Consider the following 14,394-nt stretch of genomic DNA (forward strand, 5'->3'; position numbering starts at 1 on the left):
ATAAGGACTTGTTCTAAATTTTTACTTTATTTGCTAAACTCTTAGTTTGCTCTCTGAGTGAAAACGTATTTTATAAATGTGTGGTAGTAGTAAAATTTGTTACAGTAGTTTTTTGATTAGTGGAGCTAATATGTCAGGTTATAGAGGTGACTAATGAAAATGAGAAAGCAGAAAAAATAATTTAATATCAACCATGATAGAAACCATCCATCACATTATATGGGTCTCTCTGGGAAGGTTTTATTTACAGACAGACTGGCATGGAAAATGAGTGCACACTTATTGAAAGTGCCTTGTTATGGACACTTACTAATGGACAGTCCCCCTGGAGCAATCTGGAGTTACAAGCATTGGTCAATGGCACTGTAATGAAAGCAGATCTTAGAGCTACTTCATTTCACCTCTGAGAGTATAAATATAAACCTCAGGTTTTTGGATTTCCATCCAGGATCACAATGGTACAACCACCTTAATATAGGTTTCAACATATTCCTCATGTAAGAGCTAGACAAAACTCTTGACAAAGCTTTTAAGCATGAGACTGTGTAAAAATGTCCTTATCAGATCCAATGGTTTCTATTCACAAATATGTATTTTGTTATTAATGGTCCCAGACTCTGACCCTCTTTATTTATCTGAAGTTCATTCAAAATATATGAGGCTGTTCAAAGAAATATGTAAAGCACTTTTTGTGTGAATAACATACATTTCTGAATTAAAAGTATTTTGTTGGGGAATTAAGTCAAAAATTATTGTCAGATGGTACAAACCATTAAGAACAAAAAACAAAGAGTGAATAAGTCTAAGTCAGATAATCAGTTCCTGAATAACCAATATTCAGGAAGACATTTTATGTGAGAATAGAATAGAATAGAATATGACCGTCAAGGCCATAAAGTTTATATATTACATATTTTTAATATAGAGTAAGAAGGCCTTGATAGTCATGACTCAAAAATCGACAACACTTTGTATGAATTAATGAATCCTTTGTGTATTCAAGGTCTATGAGCATTTCTTCTTTGAATCATCTTGAACATCCTTATTACTTTAAAATTTAAGGATGCGGTAATTGGCTCTTTTTATTTTTATCACCTTATTAATTTAGCATTGAAACAAAGGAATATTGAATTGTCTTGATTTATTAGTATATACTCTCAGTGGATGTCAATATGACATGCTTAGTTGATTCTTGATCTATGATTATTTATTATGTCAGTGTGCTGGTAAAGAATTACTAGGTTTGCTACTATGTCTGATAGCAAAAGATACGCTCGAATTCTGCGTCAATGGTTTTATGGGGAAGAGAACGAGTTCCTTGCTTTTGTACATGGCTGAAATTAAATCAGCCAATGAAATTAATTACACCTAAAAGTTAATGACCTAATCAAGGTCTTGATTTTGATGGGTTAGCAGCTCATTGTAAGAAAACACACAGCATAAAATGATTGAGGTCGATGGGAATGTTTGTGGTGCATGGTTTAATTTGATTTGAATCGCACGCGCGTAGCTGTCTCTTTAGTGATGTCCGTGTTGTCGAGGATTTCAGGTAGTCCAGAAGATGGCGATGTAAGCTTTGAAGGAGAGAGAAGAGCGGCTGTACGGGTGACTTAGTGGCTTTACCTAACAGATAAAGAGGTGACAGCGTCTCAAACATTTCCCTGCTGCTCTACATCTCTTCTGACACGCAGCAGTTGCCGTTTTCTTCTCGTGAATGAAGGCTTTGGGCTCACTGGATACAAAGAGACTCCAATATATGATTTGGATGAGGACAACATATTATCATTCTTTAATAATAACCAACATCACCAGTATCTCAAGGATGCAAAGTTGAATTGCAGGCGACAAACAGAAACCGAAATGTTGAAGGTACTGAGTATTGTGCCCAGCGGTGCTCTTCTGTAAGAGGAGGGTTTAATCAGGGTCGTTATCCGCCCCTTTAATGCAAGTGTCCACGGAGGACGGATCTATCAGGTCATTACCATCGGAAGTCCTTCAAGGACACTTCACAGTGGCTTTTGTAAAAAATGTGCGGCGTTTGGGTCGCCAGTAACACGGTTATTTACAATGATGGGACCGCGCAGCCAGTCTCAGGCAGGTGAGGACAACATGTCATGCCACAAATGACTAATTCGTGTTCGTGTCTAATACTTTTTACATTTATCATAATGTTTGGTGAAAATGGCTTTTCTTATGCGCATAACTATTAGTGCTGTAGATTTGCTAATGGAAATGATACAAAAACAACAACAGTTCTGATTAGAATGGCTTTTTTTTTTTTTTTTTTTTTTAATAAAAAATGCAAAAACATTATAAACAGTGTAAATATGTAGTTGTCACCTTACAATAGAGTTCAATAAATACTGATTTGAAAAATATTGAGTATTATTTTTAATATTGTTATTATTTGTTGTTGTTTTGGTTTTGTTTATATATGTGGCCACTAACTGATATACAGAACCGATTTTCATTGTTTTAATTTGAGCATTTTACATAACATCAGCAACAAAAACCACAAAAGTCAAATAGTTTTTTTTTAGTGCTGTTTATTATTATTGATGATGATGATGATGGTAATAGTAGTCGTTTTAATTATGCAATGTTGTTTTATATGCAAATTATTTTCATTATATGCACTTTATTTTTGTTTTTCAGTTGACTGATTTAATGAGCTATTGCATTTCTTACTTGACAATAAATTGCTGTTATATAAAGAGTGAGTAATTATGCAAACAATGCATTAAAATTGTTACCTGTGAATATTGAATAGCTCCACCAAATTAGCTATTTCTAGACTTCATAGCAAACAACCAGTAATCAGTTTTTATCGCTATGTAAATATTGGTAACAAATACTGAACTGATTATTGGTATTACCTGATTTGACATTTAAAAATGACTTTAATATATTCATAATTGTTATATACTTTGTTCAGTTATTTTCAGGTATTTATTTATACTTTTATATTTACATATCTATTTATATTATTTTATTTATTATTTTATTATAATTTATTTTATTTATGAAACCAATTTTGAAAGTTACTATATGAAGTCATTTTATTTGGTTTCCTGTTGTATAATATCTGCAAGTGCACACAGATGCATCTTCTTGTCAGTGCCATTTTTTTCCCCGTAGGAATACCCATTTTTTACGTCCTCAACAGAGTCCTTTTTATTAGTGTCTGGGCACTGTATAACCCTTGAGCAAAGGCACATTTTAGTCTGAGTTTTATGCACTGTACTTCATTGTACCCCTTGGCCAACCAAATCACCCTCCACCCACTCATCAGCGATTTGCACACTAATGCAGTCACTCACTACTGTCATTACACACTCATGCATTCCTAAGAGTGCTAATAGAAACCATACAGTGAACATTCTAGATGATAGTTTTCATGGTGTATAAAATGTGACAAGAATGACATAAAAGGTGAACATCAGACTGTGGATTGTAGTTCCTCAAGGGTATAATTATTGGCAAGGGTACAGTGAACTATCTGTGAAAAATGCCTTGTTATTGGATAACTGTTAGATCGAGACTGTTAAAGCTTTCCAGCTAAGTTATTCATACAGGTACAGGACAGAGGAGTAAGCCTACAGTAATGTATTCTATCTGTAACCCCGCATTAGCCTATAACAGCATGGATTAATTTTATGTGCTTACATTATTGGTCTTTTTTATGCATGTGACCAGGGCCATCCTTAGCTGACGTGGGGCCCGGTGCGAGGTAGGGAGCGGGGCCCCCCTCGGTCCGTTCACGATCGCGTTCTGCGTGGGAGGGGGGGTGCCCCTTGGGGCCATTCGCCATGGGGCCCCCTCAAGCGTGGGGCCGGGTGCGACCGTACCAGTTGCACCCCCCTAAGGACGGCCCTGCATGTGACTCTAACATTAAGCAGTAATGCTTCCTCTTTCTCTCCATTTTTTCAGAACCAAGCATGACTCCGCCACGATGCTCATCTACTGCTGCCGACAGGTAAACCAAACCTTGCAAACATGCACTGTAAAAATGATATTTTGCAGTTGTAAATAAAAGATTATTGGAGTACATTTTAAAGAAAACTATTACAGCTTTTCTACTTTTCTATTAAATTTCACATTTAATTCAGTGTTACTTGCTGTTTCTTTGTAATAGTTTATGACATTTCCTAGCAATTTCTGATTGAAAATGGTTTCTACACTTAGCTGTGCTTAGCTGTAGTCCTGGCAATATAAATTAATAATATATATTATGTGTCTACATGCATAATGCATGTTACATGATTATATTTACTCTAAGATTTCTGTCTGTTTCTTCAGGTTGCCTACGGAGACGGTTCAGAGGAATAACGGCAGTAATACTGGTGTTATTCTGGACATTTCCACCCTGAAAATGGCCGATGTGGACTCTGAGGTCCCTCCTCTACTTCCACGATACCGCTTTCGAGATCTGCTGCTCGGGGATCAATCTTTTCAGAATGATGACAGGTATCTTCATCCTACGTGTCCTCAGCCGGTCACTCTCAAGAGGTGTACTTGAAGAATCCATAAAGCATTCATAAGGCCCAAATATTCACTGGCACTGCAGTCCACTTATAGGTTTTTATTGCTTTTTAATTAAGAGCTGAATAATTAAGATAAAGACATTGCAGCACTGTAAAATGCATAACTGCCATTTATTATTACACTGTAAGAAGTGAAAACATAAAACTACCTCATCAGACCTCTACACTCTTAAAAATAAAGGTTCTTTATTGGCATCTGTGTTTCCATGAACACACATGGAATCTTTCAATTCCATAAAAGGTTCTTTATATCTTTAGATTAAAAAAAAAATATTATTTTAAGAACAGTTCACTGAAATGTTCTTTAGGGTATTTCTAAGAGCGTACAATCACATTGTATAATTGCATTTCAGAAGTTGTTTCATAATTTAGCATTTCAGTACCACCTTAGCAAGCGTACAATCAAACTATTGGACTTATCAAATCAGTGGACGGGAACTAACTGTTATATAATATCATACATAATCTGCAACATGCCACATTGTTTATGCACATGTGGTGTGTGTATATATATATGTATGTATGTATGTATGTATGTATGTATGTATGTATGTATGTATGTATGTATGTATGTATGTATGTATGTATGTATGTATGTATGTATGTATGTATGTATGTATGTATGTATGTATGTATGTATGTATGTATGTATGTATGTATGTATGTATGTATGTATGTATGTATGTATAAGGGGGTCTGAATACTTTCCGTACCCACTGTATATATATATGAGGGAGAGAGAGCAATATCACTGTATATCAGCATGGCTGTGATTCGGCTGTAGGAAATTACAGCTTTCTAATACAGCCATATCACACAACTACGAGTGAAATTGCATTTATACAATAGTTCGACGGCACAAATGTGTAAATAAAAAAAAAAGATAACAACGGAGTGCCTTTAAAAACACTCTTTTCAAATTCAAATCTCAATTTGACTGTGAAAACAGCTGAGGCCAAGCCGCTGAGGAAAGCGATATCTTTGTCGTACTATCCTTTCATCTGTTAAGGGTGATTTCCAATGACAACTGCTCAGTGCATTTGTTGGCTGCGTCTTACAAGGTCTTGTTGAAAGTAAAAATAACTTCCTTGTTTACAACCCTGTTTTAGTCTCTTTTCAAAGTCTTTACTGCTGACTTACTCTAATGGCAGAACAAGGTAACTAAAATCACCATCACAAACACGCACATACACACCATTTCTCAATACTAAATATTATTATTATTATTAATTAAATACTAATATTATTTATATAAAATATTTTTTATTGAATAATAATATTAAATAAACAACAGCCATCATAAAAGTTGCTAGGCAATTCAGTCAAAGGCAGCACTCTGATGGACAGCATTACATTTATATAAGATATAGACTTTGCCCTCAGCCAAATCTATTTACTCTGGAACAAATAATAGGATAATGAGACCAAAGACTGCCTATTAAGATTTACCCAAAATGAGTTATATCTCATATTTAACCACTATAGAGATCAGAGCCAGCGGCAAATTCCAGAAGATCTGGCCAAGGTGAGGCTGCTCTCGATGGTTCATGAGTGCTGAACGACCGCTGATGCCCTGAAGCTCACATCTAGAAAACCATCGAAACAAATTTTCATCTATATGTTATCTTTATTAACAAACCGCATATATGAAGTCTAATCAAGTACATTATCTTAAATGTAGTTTAAAACTCTTAAAACTACATTCTGTGTCACAAAAACAGTATTATTTACAAAATTATAGTGGATTTGGGCGTCTGCCATGACACTCGCTGTGAGAAATTCAGCAAGTGGAGTGATACAAACGGTGAAACGGTTGGAGTTATGTTATCACTAGAATATTGCATGGCTAGAAAAGGCTCTCAGCCAATCAGATCTGAAAACCAACAATGTTTGTTAGTTATATTTTATAGTTATAGCTTATATTTATATGTAATATATCATCATACAATTTATAAAATATATCAATCAAAAAATCCAAAATGCATGAAATTAACATGAATGAAATTTCTAAGAACTTCTCACTTGCATTTTGCACTTCTCACCTCCCCATCAATGGAAACTTCATCTAGTGCCATGCAGGAAAAACAAGCGGGAGGCTCAGAGGGCAGTGAGTCCAGTCTCTCTGTCTCACAGCTGTGTGTGTGTGTGTGTGTGTGTGTGTGTGTGTGTGTGTGTGAGACTGTAAACGTTGTGCTTGTGTAAGAATAAGATGAAGTGTGTTTGTTGGGTTATGGGGAGCTGTCCTTCACTGTGGTGCTTAAACAGAGGCTGAAATGCAGGGCTGAAGAGAACACTGAAAATGTTTCTTCTGAGTCTTGCTCAATGACTCAACACTTTGTGTTGGATTCAAGGCCGTGACATACAGTACAGTCAATACCTTGGTATAAGAGAGCCATTGTAGCTTATTTAAATAGCTGTGAGCTGTTGTCTCTGATCATGCATGCAGGAAAACACAGAGATGAAACTCAGGGGAACCTTTACGTTTTCAAGAAAACTTTATCATCCTTGGGCTTTGAGTGGGATTTCTGTTTTTTAGAATGTTTCTTTACAAGGGTTTACACAAGAAATACATTATTTCTGAATCATTTAGTTAACAATAACAGACATTATGACTGCTTTCAGTCTGTTGTGGTTTTCTTGGTGTATTCCTTATTGCCACAGTATTGGTTTTCCCACTGGTGGGTGAAATTTGTGCTCTATTATCCCGCCGTGGCATAAGCCACAAATCATTGATCTGTTTATTTGGAATCCATCTGCTTTTGTTCTTCTTTTACTCTTCTTTTCTGTTGCAAATCTCTGCTAGCCAAAGCAGGTAGTCACATTTATAAGATTTACTGGTTTGGTTAATTTTCCTTGCAATGCTTATGGCAACTATTGCGCACTATTATTTGAGCCCTCTCTGGCAGGTTGTAAGTGGTCCATAAATTTCAGGGGAGACTGCTAACCTTCAAACTTTACCCTTCCTAAGTTTTTCTTTTTTCAGGCCAGGCCAGGCCAATTTAACAGGACACTACATTATTTATCTTCACACTAAATCTCAACTGTGACTCGAGCTCTTTTAGAAACAAAGCACACAGAAAGCAATATCCTGCTGTGTGAGTGCTGTAATAATGGGCTTATTCCAGCACTGATGACTTTCACTAACATGTCCTCTGTGAAGATACACTTTGTTTTACATTGGACAAATTGGATTGTAAGGAGTAATTTTTTTAAATACTGTATTCAAATACATATGCTCTCCAAGGCTACAATTATTGAATCAAAAATATGCCTACGGTAAAAACAATACTGCAAATTTTAAAATACTGTTTTCTATTTGAATATATTTTGTGTAAATATATGTAATTTAATCATGTAATTTATCCCTGTGATGGTAAAACTGAATTATCACCATTACTCTACTTCAGTCATTACTCTAGTCTTCCGTGTCACATGATCCTTCTTATCCTTATTGATGTTTGTGGAAAGCGTTCATCAGTCGTTCATCAAGAAGCTCTGAGCGGTCAGATACTTCTGAATTATGACCAATAATAGTCATCGTCCAGGACAACACGTTTTAATAAAAAAATTCCACTCATTCTGGAAACCTGTTTTTTGTTCTGTCTCTCTGCAGTCTCTACAAGTAATTGAATAATTCATGCCAGTATGTTTTGATTTGGTAAGTAGCCATAATGTAAATGTAAAAAACATTTTGTGAGAATGACTGGCTGTACATTATCCCTTACTTAATTAAAATTCTCCCAGACAGCTCTCTTTTCATTATTATGAAGTACTATTGTAAAAGAGACAGAAATGCAAATAGTAGGTAGGAATATGATAAAGTCACACTAAAATGTTTTCCACTGTAGTTCAGTTCATTAAATGCATGCTGTCTGTGCAAAAGGGCGTTTTTTCATCGAAGATTACAGAGTGTGTGTTTGTGTGTGCTTGAGACAAAGGCCAATGCTTCAGCGTAGTGTAAAGTCGGGAATCTCCACATGCTGCTGTCATTTCAATTATAAAATTGTGTGTGGGAAAATGGGTTGTTCTGAACACAGAGATGAAGGCTGTTTGTGTGTGTGTGTGCTTGTATGTCCTGTGATTATCTCAAAGGTTACTCAGAGGTCCTTTCCTCTAACTATTGTGCTTCTCTCTCACTCTCTCTCTCTCTCTCACTCTCTCTCTCTCTCTCACACTCTCACACATATCACATCACTGTTCCCTCCATTTTAGTTTCTGTCCATCCCATGTTATATATGCACCTATATACTGTGTGGGAGTTGAAGAGGACAGAGGACATTTTCTCATGCCAAAATGACAGTACAGAGCATCAGCAGTGGTTTGTCAGATTCATCAGACAGTCAGAGGTGACTTAGCTGCAGCCAATCACGTCAAAGTCGCCTTTTTGTGGTTGTGTCAGTGAAAGCTGTTGTATCCTCATCAACAGCAACAAACATACTGCACTATTCTAGTCTAAACAGTCTCTATACAAAATATAGTTGAGTGTTTCTACAGATGCTTTTATGTCTGTACACTGTTTTCATTCAAGATGCCTTCTTTGTCTGAAGCTCGCGTCCGAAGCATGGCAAGACATCTAGAGGACGCAGTGTCTTGTTTCCTTCTCCGAGAACATCTCGGTTACGTATGTAACCCTCATTCCCTGAAGGAGGGAACGGAGACGTCACGTTGGTGACCGACGAATTGGGATCTCGCTTCGAGAGACCAATCTACTTCAAGTGTAACTAAACGAGCCAATGCACATTGGCATGCAATTATTGCATCCAGCTGCCGCTGATCACAGCGTGAGCATAAAAAGGCAGCCGGTACAATGCATACCAGGTTTTTGCTGAGGAGCCGAACCAGTGACCCGGCCGCTCAGCAGTGGTACAGCAGCCGTGGCGATGGGAACGAGGGTTACATACGTAACCGAGACGTTCCCTTTCAGTCGGTCACTCCGAGTCACGTCGGTGACCAACGAATTGGGATCCCTACCAAAGCGCCATGGATGCTGCCCCTTCCAGTGTCCTGTGCGAGCCGCCTGCGCCCCTTTGTGGTGTAGGCCGGGGCTCGCAACAAGAAGACCAGTCACTGTTGTCATAGCACTACCCACTCAGTGAGGTTGGATAACACTGGGAAAACGTACCCGTTCCACTTGGAAGAGGGACGCTGCGGAAGTCCCATCCTTCCCGAAGGTGGTTTCGGAAGCAAATACACATATCAACATCCGTTTAGGTGCATATGGAAAATTGGAGGTGATTGTAACCCTCTTGGAAATGGCAGAAGTCCACCAGGAAAACACGGGCTCTGAGGCTATACCATGGACCTTACACATATGGGATCCACTTAGGTCTCACATATGAAACCCAGCCTTCTACCGGTTCTCAAGGATTCATCGAATGAAGGCCTGGCGCCGGACGTTCCGCCATGTCTGGCTGCCGAGGGGACGGAGGAGCTCGACAGGGCCTACAGTATGGACACTCTGGAGCAGTTTCGGAAGCAAATACACATATCAACATCCGTTTAGGTGCATATGGAAAATTGGAGGTGATTGTAACCCTCTTGGAAATGGCAGAAGTCCACCAGGAAAACACGGGCTCTGAGGCTATACCATGGACCTTACACATATGGGATCCACTTAGGTCTCACATATGAAACCCAGCCTTCTACCGGTTCTCAAGGATTCATCGAATGAAGGCCTGGCGCCGGACGTTCCGCCATGTCTGGCTGCCGAGGGGACGGAGGAGCTCGACAGGGTCTACAGTACGGACACTCTGGAGAAGTTTCTAGCAAGCTGACACTAAACCGGGGCCTCTCAGTGCCTCTTCCCGTTTGAGGTGAGAACACAGGAGGATACCGGCTCCACACGAAGGCTATAGGATCTAGCGAATGTGGGGGTCGCCCAGCCCACAGCTCTACAAGTATCTGTCAGCGAGGCGCCACGAGCCAGCGCCCAGGAGGATGCAATACTCCTAATAGAGTGCTCGCAACATGGGCGGGCAGGGCACACCCTGTGCCTGATAAGCCAGGGTCATGGCATCCACAATCCAGTGGGCCATCCTCTGCTTAGAGACGGCCTTCTCCTTCTGCCGGCCTCCGTAACAGAAAAAGAGCTGGTCTGTACATAGCATCTCAAGGCTCGGACGGGACAGAGCAAAGCTAGGGCTAGGTCTGCCTCCTCCGGGGGCAGCTCAAAGAAGCCCAGCAACTTGGTTGCGTGGTCTAGTAAGCATGAAGCCGAAGATGTAGGGTTATCATCCAGTCTGGATCCAATACCGACGGGTGAGACCATCACCACCATCGATCAACAGCGAGAGGTTCTTACTTCATTAGGGGAGGTGCTTGCAGAGGTCAAAGTCAGAAAAACAGGGACAGGTCCAAGTAGCGCTGCCGAGAAAGCTAGTTAGTGAATTCACATAAAACTAACAATAGAGTAGAAAAAAGCTCATGGATATAATCTGAAGGCGAAGTCCGAAGAGCTCTTGGGTCCAGACCATCAGCAAGGTAGTTCTATGAGACATGGAATCTAACCAAAACGTCATAGGTCCAGCATGAGAGACTGCAATGCAAGCGCAGGAGGCTCCTACCTAACCTCAGTCAGGTGGGTGGCTTTAGAGGAATTAAGGTGAGGAAGATGAAAGCAGATGTTAATACTCTCAGAGGGAGGTGAGTAGATGGCTCAGGTTTTACTCTGGTCCGGACGAGAGCGTTGATATAAAGAGAGAGTGTTGGATAAAGAACCTTTATCCGGGTCTTTCAACAAGTCAGCCTGATAAGCCTGAAGCACCGGCATAGTGTGCAACGAAGCTGCAGCCTGACCTGCGTGCGAGTCAAGCCTCGCCGCGGTGCGATCCATAACCTCAAGCAACTCAGCGTATGCAGGGCAGGAGGAATGAGAGGATTCAGTCTCAACTTCTTCATCCTCATCTAACATCTCCTGTTCTTCCTGGCTTGGAGCCAGCAGAGCACTAGCCACCGGATCAGACGATGTAATAGAAATAGCATCGTCATCCAGCAGCTCACTCTCATCCATGACCGATGAGCGCCAAAGGGAGACACCCTTTTTCAATGCAACTCATCTTTCAGCTCATTTTCCTCCGTGCCTCAGCAGAGGTGGGTCCTGAACCACAGGGAGCTGATGGCTGTCCCTTTTTCCTCGAAAAGAGAGACAAACGAGAGCGGAGCTTTTTCATCGGAAAACGCTCACAATGTACGCAGATTGCCCCCTCCAGGACATCATGTGCATGCTCTTCAACCAAACAAAAGACGCAAAGATCATGTGTGTTGTCAGGTGTCAAATAATGAGGACACGGATCCACACACTTCCTAAACACCTTACTAGTGCTCGGCCTGGTAAAGAAGAATAATCATTCTTACTGGAATGCACACTTCAAACAAAACAGTCCCTTGAAGACGAATAAGAGGATGACGTGTTCTTCCGACGCCCTTTTATACTGTGGTCGCGCCAGTAATGACGTCATAGGCTGTCGCTGGCCAATGTTATTGTCGTGTTTTAGATGTATGCTTCAGACACCGGTCATGCTGAAGGCGTTCCCCATAGCGAACGCTAGAGGACACAGTTCAATGTTCCCTTGGACGGGAACTGAAATAAATTAAAACATACTGCAATAATCTTTCGAAGTTTTATTTACAATTTTGAAAAAATTATATTTTTCGAATTTTTTTTTATATTTGGAAGTTTGCAGCAGTGACACCAGCATTCTGCATTGAGCTTTCAACAGCATCCTAGCACAAGAGCTATTCTGTGTACATGTCTTTATGCTATGATTTAATTAATTAAACGCGAGCACAAACCACCAAAAAGCCTACATTTATGCCAACTTGCCAAGTGATATTTTCGATCTACTAATGTGGAGTGGAGTGGTGGGACATACTGTATTTCACTTTCCTCATACAGGCGAAAGTTGATTTATAGATATAATCCTACAAAACCTCTGAGTGGGGAGTCAGTTTATTAAAGAGTTCGATTTAGTGTTATGTGTATGGCCCAATTTATCCAGACTGTCCACTTGCAGTAAGCCCCATGATGAGTCCTATTTCAGCACTCCATAGGTAAGCAAGGGAAGGGTTATTAATTAATTATAATGAATTCATTTAAAAAAAATCGAGCAAATGAAAATAAACAAATAATAATTGGAATAATCTAAACAAACAAACAAATAAATAAATATAGGAGTGGGAAAGAGAAGAAAGAGAGAGGAAAAAAATAGTTGAACAAAGAAAATAAAGATGACTAAACAGATAAAAGTAGTAATAATAAAGAGATCGAATTAAATTTATATATTATAATTTTGTAGCTACATTTGCAAAAAAAAAAAAAAACCCACCAGCAACAGTATAATAGAATATAAACATTATCTTGCTTGCAAAATGTAATAATAATAAAAATAATAACAGTTAAATCAATGACAGTATATCTATATGTATTTATCTATAAACTAATGTAGATATAATATCATTAAGTGCATATACATATAAATTCATTTTCCATTTCCCTCATTCCCCATACAATTTCTTATAGTTCTATAAAATTCTATGGGGTTGTGGCTGGGAGAATATGCGTGGGTCCGGTTCCAGGTGTTTGACCTATATTAAGATGTTGTACAAATGGATTCCAGATTTTGGTAAATATGGACATACACTGTAAAAAGTAATCACTGAATCTACTTAAGAAAAGCGAGTAAACATAACTGATTTTTACAAATTTGTTGAATTTACTTAATTACACTGTGTTATGTGAACTTTCAGGTGGATGCAATAGTTAAACTAAACAACTTTAGTAAAAAGTACTTAAGAGCATCTAGTTTGTTGGATTAAAGGTCTGTTTCCATTGTCTGGTGCAAAGAACAATGAATACAGTTTTAGAGTGAATACAATTTGAAATGGTTAAGGTTTTTTTTGTTGTTTTTTTTACAGATAGGGTTCTGAATCTTTTTTTCTTCAAGCTGTCAAATAACAGTAAGATTTCAGCTTTTTGGCTTGCCCACAAGCTGTTGCTGCCTCATAATCCAGTAGAGCGTTTCACAATCATCATATTTATATTAATAACTTAATATATTTACTGGATTTTGGTAATTGCAGCATATGACAAAAACATTAATGTGTTCTGCTACTCCTATTTTAATTTCTTCAATGTGTTGGGAGTCCCTGTATATGTGCAATGTGAACGTGTACAGGTGATTGGTGACAACATAAAAAAATAAAAATAAATAAATAAATAAATAAATATATATATATATATATACACAGTGTGTGCTATCGTTTTTGAGGAAAATAAAAGGCAGATTTTATTAGTTTTTACTGACGAGCTTTATTGTAACCGTCAGTTAGCATACTAGTTAGCCAGTGTTTTACAAGCTAACTAGATTACAAACATCGATCTTCCTCTTTACTGCTAGTTATAACATGAAATAAACGTGAGTAAGTATCATAAAGTATGTTGAGCGATACAGTACAACTTAATAAAATGTATCATGTCTTATGTAATCCGTTTTTCAGTATTTAATGTTTGAACAAATGTCATGAAAACAAGTTTTTATCACAACCACCGTTTAAATGTTTATATTTCAGAAAATTCTTTGGAGTAGAAACTTCATTTAAAATAGTTTTTAAATGTGCGTCAATGCCCAGCACTAATTAGAAGTTCTACTTGAGTGAAAAGAGAGCTGAGAGTTGCTGAAAAACTTATTAAAATATGGAAGCTATGGAATATGGAATATCTCCAATTCCATGTTTCCACATAGTATATGCTTATTCACATATGTGCACTTAATGAAAAATCATACTTTGCAGTTTTGTGAAACCCTGCACAGAATAAGTAGATATTCATTATATTTTATGCTGAATGCTTGTG

At 38.3% G+C, this 14,394-nt stretch overlaps 1 protein-coding gene across 1 annotated transcript in view; it reads left to right on the forward strand.

The window, feature by feature from the left end:
- Positions 1 to 1,485: 1,485 nt before the first annotated feature.
- The window catches only part of LOC107672542 (potassium channel subfamily T member 1-like), a 114,374-nt gene continuing 101,465 nt past the window's right edge, over positions 1,486 to 14,394 (forward strand). The window contains exons 1-3 of the mRNA XM_016465776.1: positions 1,486 to 2,098; positions 3,931 to 3,976; positions 4,300 to 4,467. Of these exons, the coding sequence (XP_016321262.1) occupies positions 2,068 to 2,098; positions 3,931 to 3,976; positions 4,300 to 4,467 (245 nt within the window). The 5' untranslated portion in view covers positions 1,486 to 2,067. The remainder of the gene's footprint in view (positions 2,099 to 3,930; positions 3,977 to 4,299; positions 4,468 to 14,394) is intronic.

This window comes from Sinocyclocheilus anshuiensis, unplaced genomic scaffold (assembly GCF_001515605.1).
Source record: "Sinocyclocheilus anshuiensis isolate Anshui unplaced genomic scaffold, SAMN03320099.WGS_v1.1 scaffold176, whole genome shotgun sequence".
Lineage (NCBI taxonomy): Eukaryota > Metazoa > Chordata > Actinopteri > Cypriniformes > Cyprinidae > Sinocyclocheilus > Sinocyclocheilus anshuiensis.